Raw genomic sequence first — 20031 nt, forward strand, 5'->3', positions numbered from 1 at the left:
AATCAGCCCTAAAATTAATATTATATCATACATTTATTCTTTATTTATAGCAATACCAAGCAAAATGGTATAAACTTTTTCTGTGAAATTATGTGAGTTTCTCCTTCAGTGTACGTCTATGGGGTTCTTCAGGTGAAAATGGTAAGTGTGAATTGTTAGTAAAGAACACATCTCTCTTCAACAACACACATGATTTGAGGGATCATTCATGTCTGTGAAAGGCAGGATTGGGGCGTGTGGTAAGTTGTATGTGGATCACGGAGAGGCAAACGGCAAACGGCATGCGATAAAAGGTATTTTCTATATTAATCAGAGTTTTTGTCCTAACCAGCCGTGACGAGTGACAGTAAATTCTATCGATCGCTTGTTTTCTATTTTTGGCATTGCACGGGCAACTCAGTCCAAGGTGAGCTGGCACCAGTCCCAAAAAAAACAAAACAAAAAAAACAAGGCTGGGCATAGAACTGCATCAATTCTTCAAAAACAAACTCTTCAGACATGTTTAGTAAGTTCTGTTCTCTGTTTTGTGTGCAGCTGTGTTGTGTTCTGTTGTCACTATCACTGTTTTTAGAGAAACAAAACAAGTTATCGCTTGAACGCCCCAATGTCATGAGGGGGCTTTGTGAACTGTGGCTCTCGTGTCCTATCATGAACACACACAAAGATCAATGAACATTTTCACAATAATACATTAGAATTCGTTTTTTCATAACAGGGCTTTGACTTTATCCCAGCAGAAAATTTAATTTCTGCCATCTGTTATCAGTATCATGAAGTGAGGGTCGCAAAATACCCACCACACACACACACACACACACACACACACACACACACACACACACCACGCATACATTTGTGATACACTATGTGTAATTCATACTGAAAAAATGTGTATACACTCCCTTTCGAATGAAAGGTTTGGTAAGGACAGACATTTTAAGGGGCACTATGGCCCAAATCGTCAAAAACGGAAAATGAAATGCCCACTGTCCTTTCCCATTTTAGACATCATCACAGTATGGTAGAACCCATTTGTGTGACTGCCACTTTCAGTACAGTTTAGATACATGTATTATGTTTGGTTATTCAAGAGAATGTCAAATTCGGTCAGGTGAAAAGTTCAGAATGGCATTTGATGCTACTTTAATAACTAATATTTGGGTAAAACAAAGGGAGCACGTGTAATTTGCTAATAAATAAATGATTATAGAATTAAACAGAGGCCTTTAGATTTCATACAAATATTAGCCAAAACAACAATGCACTGGATAACTTTACTGCAGTTATAGACCGTATTGACAGCAGCGCCATCTTTGATTTTAAGCGGGAAAAACAACGAGGATGTGAGGCATTTTCTCTTCAGTGGGCTATACTGCCGTTTAAAGTGTATTTGGATCGTTCTGCGGACCAGCTCTAGGGGCTTTTTACAGCTTTATACCGTGCGTGGAACTGAAGAGACTGTAAGTCTATCCCTAACAGCCTCGTTGTCATTCCCATAAAAAATAAAATATTGCGCTATTATCACATAATATTTAGCAGAGATGGGCCACTTCTATTAAAACGAATGGGAGATATCGGAACGCCCAACGGTAGAAAGGAAGTCCCGCCTTACAGCTAAAAGAGCCAATCACCTTTTATATACAGACATAGCCTGTCAATCACCATGAGAACGCGCATGCGCCTTAGCTATACAAGCTGGAAAAAATGCGCTTTTTGTTGTGATCCGAGGTAAAGGAGCACAATTTATGATCCCAGTGTTGACATATTTTACGGCTAATTTGAAATAGGTTCTTTGATCGTAATCTTGACCTACTGTTCAGGAGATTTTGGTATTTTCCCATTCCAGTTGGTAGAAGCTGCACTGCCATGACTGGAAATAACATCTCGAGAGCGATTCAAATATGGCCGACAGTGGACTGACTCGCTAGAAACACTTTAAATATTTCTCAGGGTAGATTTATTTGTTTCTGATCACATATCTTAAAGTCTTGACTAAAATAAATAAAGCTATTTGAACGTTTTCACTGTTTTTGCCCAGGAAAAATGATACAGCTAGTTGAACACACATCAAGCTTTTGTGACAACTTGCCCCAATAGTGGCACATTTTGACACACTTTATGGGGTAAGTTGTCACAATGGAAGCTACCATTAAACCAAAGCTGTAGGTTTCATGTGAACATGAAAGGGGACTCGTCCCCCCATCAATCCCTCATCACAACCCCCAAAACAAAATCTAAGCCTCTTTAAATCTACGTAGACATTAAACAGCCTAATAAAGGCTTTTCAGTCAAATTAAAAAAGTAAAACAGTTATGAATCACAAAATGATTCATTAAACAACTAAAATGGAAAATGCAACATACAAAACCTCTGCTTGACCAAACAAACATTTGTTTAAATAGGACTTTTCTCTCCAGATTTCATCGTTACTGAAATACAGTATATAGCTCCCCTATACTGTAAGTGTTTATTGGATTATTAAAAAATTGCATAAATGGATTTTGACGTGATTTATTTTACAAACAAAGAAGTAATATTACACGTTGTGCAATCATACTCTTCTCTATTGATTCAAGCCTGTCAATCATAAATAAGTGGGCGTGGACAAGCACACAGGGAGCGCTGGGATTGGCCGAGGGCTACGTGAATTATTCCTGGTCTTTTTCTTCTCCGTGAGTGATGACATGGACCAGATTCCGGTAGTCCAGGTTTCCCGCAGGGTCAGGGGGGAATGCGGTGAACATTTGCTCCATCTGAGGATGAGAGGTCAGTGGAACTGTCACGGTATCCATGGCAACCTGCAACCATCAGTATTAACCTGTAGGGTGTGTGAAACATCCCTCACCTCCTCGGCTGAAAATCTGTCCGCCTGTGTGGTCAGCATCTCGGTCACACTGAAAAGGAATCAACATTGAATATAATTTCTACTTAAATACTTATGTTACATCCCCCAAGTAATACCCCCCCAAGAGGGACCCACTTGCCCACCCTAAAGCTCAAAATGCAAGATCACATCCTATTACCGACCCTGACAGAGACAGAAAGAGAATATGAAATATCTAACTATTCCTTCTTGAGAATTCCCTTCCCCTCCGGATCAAACACTTTGAAGGCGTTCAGGATGGTTTCCTCTGGATCAGCACCTATAATGAAACACATAAGTGAACGAACTGCCTGTACAAACAGAAAACTAGATGAAGTTCGTGAACGTGTTAAAACATCCATTTGGTTTTCAGAATCCTGACCCTTGAGTTTCTCTCCAAACATTGTGAGGAACACGGTGAAATTGATCGGTCCAGACGCTTCATTGAGCATTTCATCAATCTCTTCCTGTTTCACATTGAGGCGTCCTGTCAATCAAAAGATATGGGAATAATAATAATAATAATAACTAGATAGGTACATTTCCTGAAGAAAATGTGAGTGGTGCTTGCCGTGTCAAAACTCGTTAAATAGCATTTTTTAACTTGTTGCTAAGCACTAAAATAATGGTCATAGAATGTTGCTAGCATGTGTTTTTCATGATGGTAGCATGTAGGTGTTATGTTTGTGTTAGCATGATGCTAGCATGTTTTAGTATGTTGCTAGGTGATGCTAGAATGTGTTAACAGGATACTAGCACGTTTTTAGCATGTTTTAGCACTTCGCTAGGTGATACTAGCATACTAGAACGTTTTTAGTATGTTTTAGCACTTCGCTAGGAGATGCTAGCATGTGTTAGCAATATTATGACTTTGTTCTCATAATTTTGAATTTATTCTCGTAATTTTGAATTTATTCTCAAAATATTACAAATTTATTCTGGATATTTTTTTTCTTCCTCAATGTTTAACTTATTTTCTAAATATTATGACTTAATTCTTGTAATTTTAACTCTTCTCTAAATATTATTACTTTTTTCTTGTTATTTTGACAAAATTCAAAAAATTTGTATACATTATTTATTTTATTTATAGTCGTATAATATGTATAATATGAATGTTATGCAAATCTTAATCAATATATATAATACATATCGTTTTTGAGAGAAAACTAATTTTTGTGAGAAAAAACACTTTTGAGAGAGACAAAACATTTATTTGAAAAAAAAAAAAAAAAGTTTGGAGACTAAAAGTAGGCACCAAGACACCTATTAAAAAAAATTCACCTATTGAAATGTTTATTTCACAGTGCAGTTTCGGGGCTTCCGTACTTACATTATCTAAGAAAAACTTTATGGTGAATATTATCAAAGGTTAGTGGGATAGTTCACATTCTGAAAGTGAAAGTGGAGATTTAAAGTAAAAAAAAAGTAAATATGAATATGTTCCTTACCCACACCTATCATATTGAATCACATGGATTAAACCACTGGAGCAATATAGAGTTCTTTTATGCTGCCTTTATGTGCTTTTTGGAGCTTCAAAGTTCTGGTTGCCATTCACTTGCATATTGATCTACAGAGCTGAAATATCCTTCTAAAACTCTTCATTTGTGTTCTACAGAAGAAAGACATTCATACACATCTGGGATAACATGAGGGTGAGTAAATGATGAGGGAATCTTTCCTTTTGGTTGAACTATCCCTTTAATGCTGCATTCTGTTCTTAAGAAATAAACAATTTTGCAATATTAGAAATATGCTTGTGTTGTTTACAATCTCAGTTGTCTCATATGTTTACTAAACTTGTCTAAACAAACCTAAAGCTGCAAACGTGTCTCTCAGGTCATTCTTGTCAATGAAGCCGTCTCTGTTCTGATCCATGATGGTGAACGCCTGAAAACATGGAGAAGAACCATGTCAAACCAGATGGAAAGGGTATTGTACGTAATGATGGTATTGTAATGGTATTGTATGTAATGATGGTATTGTAATGGTATTGTACGTAATGATGGTATTGTAATGGTATTGTACGTAATGATGGTATTGTAATGGCATTGTACGTAATGATGGTATTGTAATGGCATTGTACGTAATGATGGTATTGTAATGGCATTGTACGTAATGATGGTATTGTAATGGCATTGTACGTAATGATGGTATTGTAATGGCATTGTACGTAATGATGGTATTGTAATGGTATTGTATGTAATGATGGTATTGTAATGGCATTGTACGTAATGATGGTATTGTAATGGTATTGTACGTAATGATGGTATTGTAATGGTATTGTACGTAATGATGGTATTGTAATGGTATTGTACGTAATGATGGTATTGTAATGGTATTGTATGTAATGATGGTATTGTAATGGTATTGTATGTAATGATGGTATTGTAAGGGTATTGTATGTAATGATGGTATTGTAAGGGTATTGTATGTAATGATGGTATTGTAAGGGTATTTTATGTAATGATGGTATTGTAAGGGTATTGTATGTAATGATGGTATTGTAAGGGTATTGTATGTAATGATGGTATTGTAATGGCATTGTACGTAATGATGGTATTGTAATGGTATTGTACGTAATGATGGTATTGTAATGGTATTTTATGTAATGATGGTATTGTAAGGGTATTGTATGTAATGATGGTATTGTAAGGGTATTGTATGTAATGATGGTATTGTAATGGCATTGTACATAATGATGGTATTGTAATGGTATTGTATGTAATGATGGTATTGTAATGGTATTGTATGTAATGATGGTATTGTAATGGTATTGTATGTAATGATGGTATTGTAAGGGTATTGTATGTAATGATGGTATTGTAATGGTATTTTATGTAATGATGGTATTGTAATGGTATTGTATGTAATGATGGTATTGTAATGGTATTGTATATAATGATGGTATTGTAATGGTATTGTACATAATGATGGTATTGTAAGGGTATTGTACATAATGATGGTATTGTAATGGTATTGTATGTAATGATGGTATTGTAATGGTATTGTACATAATGATGGTATTGTAATGGTATTGTATGTAATGATGGTATTGTAATGGTATTGTATGTAATGATGGTATTGTAATGGTATTGCACATAATGATGGTATTGTAATGGTATTATATATAATGATGGTATTGTAATGGTATTTTATGTAATGATGGTATTGTAATGGTATTGTATGTAATGATGGTATTGTAATGGTATTGTATATAATGATGGTATTGTAATGGTATTGTACATAATGATGGTATTGTAAGGGTATTGTATGTAATGATGGTATTGTAATGGTATTGTATATAATTATGGTATTGTAATGGTATTGTATGTAATGATGGTATTGTAATGGTATTGTATGTAATGATGGTATTGTAATGGTATTGTATGTAATGATGGTATTGTAATGGTATTGTACATAATGATGGTATTGTAATGGTATTGTACATAATGATGGTATTGTAAGGGTATTGTATGTAATGATGGTATTGTAATGGTATTGTATATAATTATGGTATTGTAATGGTATTGTACATAATGATGGTATTGTAATGGTATTGTACGTAATGATGGTATTGTAATGGTATTGTATGTAATGATGGTATTGTAATGGTATTGTATGTAATGATGGTATTGTAATGGTATTGTATGTAATGATGGTATTGTAAGGGTATTGTATGTAATGATGGTATTGTAATGGTATTGTACGTAATGATGGTATTGTAATGGTATTGTACGTAATGATGGTATTGTAATGGTATTGTATGTAATGATGGTATTGTAATGGTATTATATAAAATGATGGTATTGTAATGGTATCGTATATAATGATGGTATTGTAATGGTATTATATATAATGATGGTATTGTAATGGTATTGTACGTAATGATGGTAATGTATTGGTATTGTATGTAATGATGGTATTGTACATAATGATGGTATTGTAATGGTATTGTATGTAATGATGGTATTGTAATGGTATTGTATATAATGATGGTATTGTACATAATGATGGTATTGTAATGGTATTGTATGTAATGATGGTATTGTAATGGTATTGTATATAATGATGGTATTGTAATGGTATTGTATGTAATGATGGTATTGTAATGGTATTGTATATAATGATGGTATTGTACATAATGATGGTATTGTAATGGTATTGTATGTAATGATGGTATTGTAATGGTATTGTATGTAATGATGGTATTGTAATGGTATTGTATGTAATGATGGTATTGTAATGGTATCGTATATAATGATGGTATTGTAATGGTATTATATATAATGATGGTATTGTAATGGTATTGTACGTTATGATGGTAATGTATTGGTATTGTATGTAATGATGGTATTGTAATTGTATTGTATATAATGATGGTATTGTACATAATGATGGTATTGTAATGGTATTGTATGTAATGATGGTATTGTAATGGTATTGTATATAATGATGGTATTGTACATAATGATGGTATTGTAATGGTATTGTATATAATGATGGTATTGTAATGGTATTGTACGTAATGATGGTATTGTAATTGTATTGTACGTAATGATGGTATTTTAATGGTATTGTACATAATGATGGTATTGTAATGGTATTGTATGTAATGATGGTATTGTAATGGTATTGTATGTAATGATGGTATTGTAATTGTATTGTACGTAATGATGGTATTGTAATTGTATCGTATGCGTAATGATGGTATTGTAATGGTATTGTATATAATGATGGTATTGTAATGGTATTGTATGTAATGATGGTATTGTAAGGGTATTATATATAATGATGGTATTGTAATGGTATTTTATGTAATGATGGTATTGTAATGGTATTGTATGTAATGATGGTATTGTAATGGTATTGTATATAATGATGGTATTGTAATGGTATTGTACATAATGATGGTATTGTAAGGGTATTGTATGTAATGATGGTATTGTAATGGTATTGTATGTAATGATGGTATTGTAATGGTATTGTATGTAATGATGGTATTGTAATGGTATTGTATGTAATGATGGTATTGTAATGGTATTGTACATAATGATGGTATTGTAATGGTATTGTACATAATGATGGTATTGTAAGGGTATTGTATGTAATGATGGTATTGTAAGGGTATTGTATGTAATGATGGTATTGTAATGGTATTGTATATAATTATGGTATTGTAATGGTATTGTACATAATTATGGTATTGTAATGGTATTGTACGTAATGATGGTATTGTAATGGTATTGTACGTAATGATGGTATTGTAATGGTATTGTACGTAATGATGGTATTGTAATGGTATTATATATAATGATGGTATTGTAATGGTATCGTATATAATGATGGTATTGTAATGGTATTATATATAATGATGGTATTGTAATGGTATTGTACGTAATGATGGTAATGTATTGGTATTGTATGTAATGATGGTATTGTAATTGTATTGTATATAATGATGGTATTGTACATAATGATGGTATTGTAATGGTATTGTATGTAATGATGGTATTGTAATGGTATTGTATATAATGATGGTATTGTACATAATGATGGTATTGTAATGGTATTGTATGTAATGATGGTATTGTAATGGTATTGTATATAATGATGGTATTGTAATGGTATTGTATGTAATGATGGTATTGTAATGGTATTGTATATAATGATGGTATTGTAATGGTATTGTACATAATGATGGTATTGTAATGGTATTGTACATAATGATGGTATTGTAATGGTATTGTATATAATGATGGTATTGTACATAATGATGGTATTGTAATGGTATTGTATGTAATGATGGTATTGTAATGGTATTGTATATAATGATGGTATTGTAATGGTATTGTATGTAATGATGGTATTGTAATGGTATTGTATATAATGATGGTATTGTAATTGTATTGTACATAATGATGGTATTGTAATGGTATTGTATGTAATGATGGTATTGTAATGGTATTGTATGTAATGATGGTATTGTAATGGTATCGTATATAATGATGGTATTGTAATGGTATTATATATAATGATGGTATTGTAATGGTATTATATATAATGATGGTATTGTAATGGTATTGTACGTAATGATGGTAATGTATTGGTATTGTATGTAATGATGGTATTGTAATTGTATTGTATTGTATATGGAGTGGTGGTGGTGTAGTGGTCTAAGCACATAACTGGTAATCTGGTAATCAGAAGGACACTGGTTCAAACCCCACAGCCACCACCATTGTGTCCTTGAGCAAGGCACTTAACTCCAGGTTGCTCCGGGGGGATTGTCCCTGTAATAAGGGCTCTGTAAGTCGCTTTGGATAAAAGCGTCTGCCAAATGCATAAATGTAAATGTAAATGTATATAATGATGGTATTGTACATAATGATGGTATTGTAATGGTATTGTATGTAATGATGGTATTGTAATGGTATTGTATATAATGATGGTATTGTACATAATGATGGTATTGTAATGGTATTGTATATAATGATGGTATTGTAATGGTATTGTACGTAATGATGGTATTGTAATTGTATTGTACGTAATGATGGTATTTTAATGGTATTGTACATAATGATGGTATTGTAATGGTATTGTATGTAATGATGGTATTGTAATGGTATTGTATGTAATTATGGTATTGTAATTGTATTGTACGTAATGATGGTATTGTAATTGTATTGTACGTAATGATGGTAATGTATTGGTATTGTATGTAATGATGGTATTGTAATTGTATTGTATATAATGATGGTATTGTACATAATGATGGTATTGTAAGGGTATTGTATGTAATGATGGTATTGTAATGGTATTGTATATAATGATGGTATTGTAATTGTATTGTACGTAATGATGGTATTGTAATGGTATTGTATGTAATGATGGTATTGTAATGGTATTGTATGTAATGATGGTATTGTAATTGTATTGTTCGTAATGATGGTATTGTAAGGGTATTGTACGTAATGATGGTATTGTGATGGTATTGTATGTAATGATGGTATTGTAATTGTATTGTACGTAATGATGGTATTGTAAGGGTATTATATATAATGATGGTATTGTAATGGTATTTTATGTAATGATGGTATTGTAATGGTATTGTATGTAATGATGGTATTGTAATGGTATTGTATATAATGATGGTATTGTAATGGTATTGTACATAATGATGGTATTGTAAGGGTATTGTATGTAATGATGGTATTGTAATGGTATTGTATATAATTATGGTATTGTAATGGTATTGTATGTAATGATGGTATTGTAATGGTATTGTATGTAATGATGGTATTGTAATGGTATTGTATGTAATGATGGTATTGTAATGGTATTGTATGTAATGATGGTATTGTAATGGTATCGTATATAATGATGGTATTGTAATGGTATTATATATAATGATGGTATTGTAATGGTATTATATATAATGATGGTATTGTAATGGTATTGTACGTTATGATGGTAATGTATTGGTATTGTATGTAATGATGGTATTGTAATTGTATTGTATATAATGATGGTATTGTACATAATGATGGTATTGTAATGGTATTGTATGTAATGATGGTATTGTAATGGTATTGTATATAATGATGGTATTGTACATAATGATGGTATTGTAATGGTATTGTATATAATGATGGTATTGTAATGGTATTGTACGTAATGATGGTATTGTAATTGTATTGTACGTAATGATGGTATTTTAATGGTATTGTACATAATGATGGTATTGTAATGGTATTGTATGTAATGATGGTATTGTAATGGTATTGTATGTAATGATGGTATTGTAATTGTATTGTACGTAATGATGGTATTGTAATTGTATCGTACGTAATGATGGTATTGTAATGGTATTGTATATAATGATGGTATTGTAATGGTATTGTATGTAATGATGGTATTGTAAGGGTATTATATATAATGATGGTATTGTAATGGTATTTTATGTAATGATGGTATTGTAATGGTATTGTATGTAATGATGGTATTGTAATGGTATTGTATATAATGATGGTATTGTAATGGTATTGTACATAATGATGGTATTGTAAGGGTATTGTATGTAATGATGGTATTGTAATGGTATTGTATATAATTATGGTATTGTAATGGTATTGTATGTAATGATGGTATTGTAATGGTATTGTATGTAATGATGGTATTGTAATGGTATTGTATGTAATGATGGTATTGTAATGGTATTGTATGTAATGATGGTATTGTAATGGTATTGTACATAATGATGGTATTGTAATGGTATTGTACATAATGATGGTATTGTAAGGGTATTGTATGTAATGATGGTATTGTAATGGTATTGTATATAATTATGGTATTGTAATGGTATTGTACATAATTATGGTATTGTAATGGTATTGTACGTAATGATGGTATTGTAATGGTATTGTACGTAATGATGGTATTGTAATGGTATTGTACGTAATGATGGTATTGTAATGGTATTGTATGTAATGATGGTATTGTAATGGTATTGTATGTAATGATGGTATTGTAATGGTATTGTATATAATGATGGTATTGTAATGGTATTGTACATAATGATGGTATTGTAAGGGTATTGTATGTAATGATGGTATTGTAATGGTATTGTACGTAATGATGGTATTGTAATGGTATTGTACGTAATGATTGTATGTAATGATGGTATTGTAATGGTATTATATATAATGATGGTATTGTAATGGTATCGTATATAATGATGGTATTGTAATGGTATTATATATAATGATGGTATTGTAATGGTATTGTACGTAATGATGGTAATGTATTGGTATTGTATGTAATGATGGTATTGTAATTGTATTGTATATAATGATGGTATTGTACATAATGATGGTATTGTAATGGTATTGTATGTAATGATGGTATTGTAATGGTATTGTATATAATGATGGTATTGTACATAATGATGGTATTGTAATGGTATTGTATGTAATGATGGTATTGTAATGGTATTGTATATAATGATGGTATTGTAATGGTATTGTATGTAATGATGGTATTGTAATGGTATTGTATATAATGATGGTATTGTACATAATGATGGTATTGTAATGGTATTGTATGTAATGATGGTATTGTAATGGTATTGTATGTAATGATGGTATTGTAATGGTATCAGTATATAATGATGGTATTGTAATGGTATTATATATAATGATGGTATTGTAATGGTATTATATATAATGATGGTATTGTAATGGTATTGTACGTAATGATGGTAATGTATTGGTATTGTATGTAATGATGGTATTGTAATTGTATTGTATATAATGATGGTATTGTACATAATGATGGTATTGTAATGGTATTGTATGTAATGATGGTATTGTAATGGTATTGTATATAATGATGGTATTGTACATAATGATGGTATTGTAATGGTATTGTATATAATGATGGTATTGTAATGGTATTGTACGTAATGATGGTATTGTAATTGTATTGTACGTAATGATGGTATTTTAATGGTATTGTACATAATGATGGTATTGTAATGGTATTGTATGTAATGATGGTATTGTAATGGTATTGTATGTAATTATGGTATTGTAATTGTATTGTACGTAATGATGGTATTGTAATTGTATTGTACGTAATGATGGTAATGTATTGGTATTGTATGTAATGATGGTATTGTAATTGTATTGTATATAATGATGGTATTGTACATAATGATGGTATTGTAAGGGTATTGTATGTAATGATGGTATTGTAATGGTATTGTATATAATGATGGTATTGTAATTGTATTGTACGTAATGATGGTATTGTAATGGTATTGTATGTAATGATGGTATTGTAATGGTATTGTATGTAATGATGGTATTGTAATTGTATTGTTCAGTAATGATGGTATTGTAAGGGTATTGTACGTAATGATGGTATTGTGATGGTATTGTATGTAATGATGGTATTGTAATTGTATTATACGTAATGATGGTATTGTAAGGGTATTATATATAATGATGGTATTGTAATGGTATTTTATGTAATGATGGTATTGTAATGGTATTGTATGTAATGATGGTATTGTAATGGTATTGTATATAATGATGGTATTGTAATGGTATTGTACATAATGATGGTATTGTAAGGGTATTGTATGTAATGATGGTATTGTAATGGTATTGTATATAATTATGGTATTGTAATGGTATTGTATGTAATGATGGTATTGTAATGGTATTGTATGTAATGATGGTATTGTAATGGTATTGTACATAATGATGGTATTGTAATGGTATTGTACATAATGATGGTATTGTAAGGGTATTGTATGTAATGATGGTATTGTAATGGTATTGTATATAATTATGGTATTGTAATGGTATTGTACGTAATGATGGTATTGTAATGGTATTGTACGTAATGATGGTATTGTAATGGTATTGTATGTAATGATGGTATTGTAATGGTATTGTATATAATGATGGTATTGTAATGGTATTGTACATAATGATGGTATTGTAAGGGTATTGTACGTAATGATGGTATTGTAATGGTATTGTACGTAATGATGGTATTGTAATGGTATTGTACGTAATGATGGTATTGTAATGGTATTGTATGTAATGATGGTATTGTAATGGTATTATATATAATGATGGTATTGTAATGGTATCGTATATAATGATGGTATTGTAATGGTATTATATATAATGATGGTATTGTAATGGTATTATATATAATGATGGTATTGTAATGGTATTGTACGTAATGATGGTAATGTATTGGTATTGTATGTAATGATGGTATTGTAATTGTATTGTATATAATGATGGTATTGTACATAATGATGGTATTGTAATGGTATTGTATGTAATGATGGTATTGTAATGGTATTGTATATAATGATGGTATTGTACATAATGATGGTATTGTATGTAATGATGGTATTGTAATGGTATTGTATATAATGATGGTATTGTAATGGTATTGTATGTAATGATGGTATTGTAATGGTATTGTATATAATGATGGTATTGTACATAATGATGGTATTGTAATGGTATTGTATGTAATGATGGTATTGTAATGGTATTGTATGTAATGATGGTATTGTAATGGTATCGTATATAATGATGGTATTGTAATGGTATTATATATAATGATGGTATTGTAATGGTATTATATATAATGATGGTATTGTAATGGTATTGTACGTAATGATGGTAATGTATTGGTATTGTATGTAATGATGGTATTGTAATTGTATTGTATATAATGATGGTATTGTACATAATGATGGTATTGTAATGGTATTGTATGTAATGATGGTATTGTAATGGTATTGTATATAATGATGGTATTGTACATAATGATGGTATTGTAATGGTATTGTATATAATGATGGTATTGTAATGGTATTGTACGTAATGATGGTATTGTAATTGTATTGTACGTAATGATGGTATTTTAATGGTATTGTACATAATGATGGTATTGTAATGGTATTGTATGTAATGATGGTATTGTAATGGTATTGTATGTAATTATGGTATTGTAATTGTATTGTACGTAATGATGGTATTGTAATTGTATTGTACGTAATGATGGTAATGTATTGGTATTGTATGTAATGATGGTATTGTAATTGTATTGTATATAATGATGGTATTGTACATAATGATGGTATTGTAAGGGTATTGTATGTAATGATGGTATTGTAATGGTATTGTATATAATGATGGTATTGTAATTGTATTGTACGTAATGATGGTATTGTAATGGTATTGTATGTAATGATGGTATTGTAATGGTATTGTATGTAATGATGGTATTGTAATTGTATTGTTCGTAATGATGGTATTGTAAGGGTATTGTACGTAATGATGGTATTGTGATGGTATTGTATGTAATGATGGTATTGTAATTGTATTGTACGTAATGATGGTATTGTAAGGGTATTGTACGTAATGATGGTATTGTAATTGTATTGTACGTAATGATGGTATTGTAATTGTATTGTACGTAATGATGGTATTGTAATTGTATTGTACGTAATGATGGTATTGTAATGGTATTGTACGTAATGATGGTATTGTAATTGTATTGTACGTAATTATGGTATTGTAATTGTATTGTACGTAATGATGGTATTGTAAGGGTATTGTACGTAATGATGGTATTGTAATGGTATTGTATGTAATGATGGTATTGTAATTGTATTGCACGTATTGATGGTATTGTAATGGTATTGCACGTAATGATGGTATTGTAAGGGTATTGTAATGGTATTGCACGTAATGATGGTATTGTAAGGGTATTGTACGTAATGATGGTATTGTAATGGTATTGTATGTAATGATGGTATTGTAATTGTATTGCACGTATTGATGGTATTGTAATGGTATTGTACGTAATGATGGTATTGTAAGGGTATTGTACGTAATGATGGTAATGTATTGGTATTGTAAATAATGATGGTATTGTAATGGTATTGTGTGTAATGATGGTATTGTAAGGGTATTGTATGTAATGATGGTATTGTAATGGTATTTTATGTAATGATGGTATTGTAATGGTATTGTATGTAATGATGGTATTGTAATGGTATTGTATGTAATGATGGTATTGTAAGGGTATTGTATGTAATGATGGTATTGTAATGGTATTTTATGTAATGATGGTATTGTAATGGTATTGTATGTAATGATGGTATTGTAATGGTATTGTAAGTAATGATTGTGAGAGAACGCAAAACTGATTGTGAGGGAACGCAAAACTATTGTGAGAGAACACAAAACTGATTGTGAGGGAACACAAAACTATTGTGAGGGAACGCAAAACTGATTGTGAGGGAACGCAAAACTGATTGTGAGGGAACACAAAACTATTGTGAGGGAACGCAAAACTGATTGTGAGGGAACGCAAAACTGATTGTGAGGGAACGCAAAACTATTGTGAGGCAACGCAAAACTATTGTGAGAGAACGCAAAACTGATTGTGAGGGAACGCAAAACTATTATGAGGGAACGCAAAACTGATTGTGAGGGAACGCAAAACTATTGTGAGGCAACGCAAAACTATTGTGAGAGAACGCAAAACTGATTGTGAGGGAACGCAAAACTGATTGTGAGGGAACGCAAAACTATTGTGAGGCAACGCAAAACTGATTGTGAGAGAACGCAAAACTGATTGTGAGGCAACGCAAAACTATTGTGAGGCAACGCAAAACTGATTGTGAGGGAACGCAAAACTGATTGTGAGAGAACGCAAAACTATTGTGAGAGAACGCAAAACTGATTGTGAGAGAACGCAAAACTATTGAGAGAGAACGCAAAACTGATTGTGAGAGAACGCAAAACTGATTGTGAGAGAACGCAAAACTATTTTGAGGGAACGCAAAACTGATTGTGAGAGAACGCAAAACTGATTGTGAGGGAACGCAAAACAATTTTGAGGGAACGCAAAACTAATTGTGAGAGAACGCAAAACTGATTGTGAGGGAACGCAAAACTATTTTGAGGGAACGCAAAACTGATTGTGAGGGAACGCAAAACTGATTGTGATGGAACGCAAAACTGATTGTGAGAGAACGCAAAACTGATTGTGATGGAACGCAAAACTGATTGTGAGAGAACGCAAAACTGATTGTGAGGGAACGCAAAACTGATTGTGATGGAACGCAAAACTGATTGTGAGGGAACGCAAAACTGATTGTGATGGAACGCAAAACTGATTGTGATGGAACGCAAAACTGATTGTGAGGGAACGCAAAACTGATTGTGATGGAACGCAAAACTGATTGTGAGAGAACGCAAAACTGATTGTGAGGGAACGCAAAACTGATTGTGATGGAACACAAAACTATTGTGAGGGAACACAAAACTATTGTGAGAGAACACAAAACTATTGTGAGAGAACACAAAACTGTTGTGAGGGAACACAAAACTATTGTGAGAGAACACAAAACTATTGTGAGAGAACACAAAACTATTGTGAGGGAACACAAAACTGTTGTGAGGGAACGCAAAACTATTGTGAGGGAACACAAAACTGTTGTGAGGGAACACAAAACTATTGTGAGGGAACACAAAACTGATTGTGATGGAACGCAAAACTGTTGTGAGGGAACACAAAACTATTGTGAGAGAACACAAAACTATTGTGAGGGAACACAAAACTATTGTGAGAGAACACAAAACTGATTGTGAGGGAACACAAAACTGATTGTGAGAGAACGCAAAACTTGGTTTCCGTTTAATCTCATTGCTGTCTAGGAGAAACATCTGAGATAAAGAAATCTCATTTGTGATCCATAAATTATGATAGCACAATTCCAAAGATACTTGACAGATTGGGAATTCCACACATGTGCCAGTTATCCCAACAGAATACTGTGAATCTGGTATGTTGAGAAGTGCCTCTATAAATATATAGGGATCAGAGGGGAATATCAGATTGCACAGCGCAGTCACCGCCAACGCCTCGCAGACAATACCAGCTGCGCTCATTCAAAATAACTCAAAAGTCAAAGAGACGTCTGACCTCCTTAAACTCCTGGATCTGAGCTTGTTCAAACATGGAGAACACGTTGGAGTTTGCTCCTTCTGCGGCCCTTTTCTTTGCCTTCTTGGGCGCCTGCGGAAAACGAACAGCGAACAGGTGATTGATAGTTAAACACACAATTCAACACTCGATTCAGAATTTGGCCACACCCAACAGGATGTTGATTTGGGATTTGAGAATTAGGTGTTCTTCCACCATAGTCCACCGGAGAGAGCAACATAATCATTCTGCTACACATTTCCTTTTGGGGTTGATTTATGGATGAACTGTCCTCTCAACAACTTTTGGCCATGAAAACGAATCTTTGGAGGGGGGCCCTTGGAGATAATTGGCCCCGGGGCCTTTGCAAGTTATAATCCGTCCCTAGGTCAACCAATATGCATTTGTTTATAAATGTTCTGTATGTTTTATGTTTATGCATATGCTGATTGCAGATATAACGGCGATATGTGCATAATCCAATCGCAAATCTTGGAGGCCCCGCCCACAGTGTTGTATTTGGCCAATTTAGACCCTATCTTCAATATTTCTTCAGTTTATTTAGCATATTCTCTGCTGACATATATATCCTGTTAATGTTCCTATATTTAGGTCTATATTTAGACAGTAAATCTGATGTGCAACAGCAAGTCCATAGTGCGTCAGCATTTACATTTATATATATATTTATTTGACTTTTTTTACTTTTTCTCCCAATTTGGAACGCCCAATTCCCAAAGTGCTTCTAAGTCCTCATGGTGGAGTAGTGACTCGCCTCAATCCGGGTGGCGGAGGACGAATCTCAGTTGCCTCCATGCTTGAGACAATCAATCCGCGCCTCTTATCACGTGGTGCGTTGCCATGGAGACATAACGCTAATCTCCGCGGCATCCACGCACAACTCACCACGCGCCCCACCGAGAGCGAGAACCACATTATAGCGACCACGAGGAGGTTACCCCATGTGACTCTACCCTCCCTAGCAACCAGGCCAATTTGGTTGCTAAGGAGACCTGGCTGGAGTCACTCAGCACGCCCTGGATTCAAACTAGCCACTGAGCTATCCAGTTTCTCTGTTTAGTGTGCAGTTGTGTTGTGTTCTGTCGTCACTATCGCTGTATTTAGAAAAATAAAACGGGTTTTTGCTTGAACGCCTCTATGTCGTGAGGGGTGTGTGAACTGTTGCTTTCGTGTCCTATCATGAACACGCACAGGAGATCACCAGTCAGTAAACACTAAACAGTTTACACTAAATAATACATCAGATTTCAGTTTCTCATCAAATCTTATCGTATACTTACATAACAATCATGAGCTCATGAATAATTAATTAGACTTCTGAATGATACTTTTGTGTTCTTTTGAAGCTTGAAGAGGTGTCACCATAAACTGCCATTGTATGACATCACCGAGCACAACATTTATTGTGTTCAGAAAACGACAGAACGTCATATCGGGTTATAACAACACAGGAGTGAACTATCCCTTTAATTAAAATACATACAATATAATTTAGAACTCCTCAATGTACATCGCTGATATTACAAATAAGAAGAAATATAACTATTCCAACACAGGGACTTCTGGGAACACACGATTGCTTTTTACTGTAATTTTAACAATAGTTGACCATAAAAAAGCACATGTATTGTCTTGTTAAACAAAATATATACAGATATACATACATACAATATAAAACATCAATAATATTGTACTGTAAAATTGCATGTGTTGTCATGTCACTACCCTTTAACCACGTTATTTTTACTGTAGCATCTTTACATTCCTTAAAATTAGACATCTTTAACTGTGCGTGACTTGTGGAAAATTAGAGGTTTTTGATAGTTTTACACATTGAAGAAACGGTAAGTCAATCCCACACCAAACCTACGGTTGTTCTGGTTACTCACCATGAGCAGTGCTGGACGGGGGCGTTCACAACAATGAGGAACTCCTGAAGCTGGACAATGAGGCATGGACGGACGGTCTTTTGTAGATTAGCCGTGCTGTTGTGGACTGGCTGATATAAATAACACATGCACTGTTTAGGAAGTGACAGGTAGATAATAATCCTTCATATTTAAACACACTCTGGTCCGTACCCCAACCACAAGGTCCATTGTGATTTAGGAACAACAGTGGTTTAGAATAGCACGGGTCTTGTTCTCTGGAGGACGAATGGAAGAGATGTTTTGTCATTCCTCAGCTGTTTGATTCACTGATGCCCATCATCCACGTCTCATCTTGCCTCTCTTTCTGTCCGCTGTATTTCCAAACCTTTCTCACTTTGAGAGGTGTTTATGTTCACTTATGAAACGCAATGACCGATATCTTTAATCCATTTCTTACCAGTTAAACGACCATATCTGATATCAATGATTACATGGAAACTTGAGCAAATGTCCATTCTTGATATCAGTAAAAATGCTCATTTTTGATATCTGTCATGTGATTGTAACTACAGTGGAAAGAAAAAGTATGTGAACCCCTAGTCTAATGATGTCAACAAAAGCTAATTAGAGTCAGGAGTTGGCAAACCTGGCACCCAATTAATGAAACTAGATTGGAGGTGTGGGTTAGAGCGACTTTGACTTATAAAAAGCACTCAAACATTTTGAGTTTGCTCATTCATA

The 20031-nt window shown here is 32.8% G+C and overlaps 1 protein-coding gene across 1 annotated transcript; it reads right to left on the reverse strand.

Moving 5' to 3' along the window:
• LOC127625661 (myosin regulatory light chain 2, ventricular/cardiac muscle isoform-like) lies at positions 1–19389 on the reverse strand. Its single transcript, XM_052100983.1, has 7 exons — positions 19309–19389; positions 17399–17491; positions 4681–4756; positions 3246–3350; positions 3065–3143; positions 2846–2894; positions 1–2753 (listed from the first exon to the last, which is right to left on the reverse strand). The coding sequence occupies exons 1-7, from the start codon at positions 19372–19374 to the stop codon at positions 2649–2651; spliced, it is 573 nt and encodes a 190-aa protein (XP_051956943.1). The 5' UTR covers positions 19375–19389; the 3' UTR covers positions 1–2648.
• Between the last annotated feature and the right edge of the window lie 642 nt (positions 19390–20031).

Source organism: Xyrauchen texanus, chromosome 3 (assembly GCF_025860055.1).
Source record: "Xyrauchen texanus isolate HMW12.3.18 chromosome 3, RBS_HiC_50CHRs, whole genome shotgun sequence".
In the NCBI taxonomy this organism is placed as follows: domain Eukaryota; kingdom Metazoa; phylum Chordata; class Actinopteri; order Cypriniformes; family Catostomidae; genus Xyrauchen; species Xyrauchen texanus.

Coding starts and splice junctions, on each gene's coding strand:
- LOC127625661 (XM_052100983.1), bottom strand. CDS start 19,374: ATGCCTCATTGTCCAGCTTCAGGAGTTCCTCATTGTTGTGAACGCCCC. Junction 17,492..19,308: donor CCCGTCCAGCACTGCTCATG/GTGAGTAACCAG, acceptor CGTTTTCCGCAG/GCGCCCAAGAAGGCAAAGAA. Junction 4,757..17,398: donor AGATCCAGGAGTTTAAGGAG/GTCAGACGTCTC, acceptor CCATGTTTTCAG/GCGTTCACCATCATGGATCA.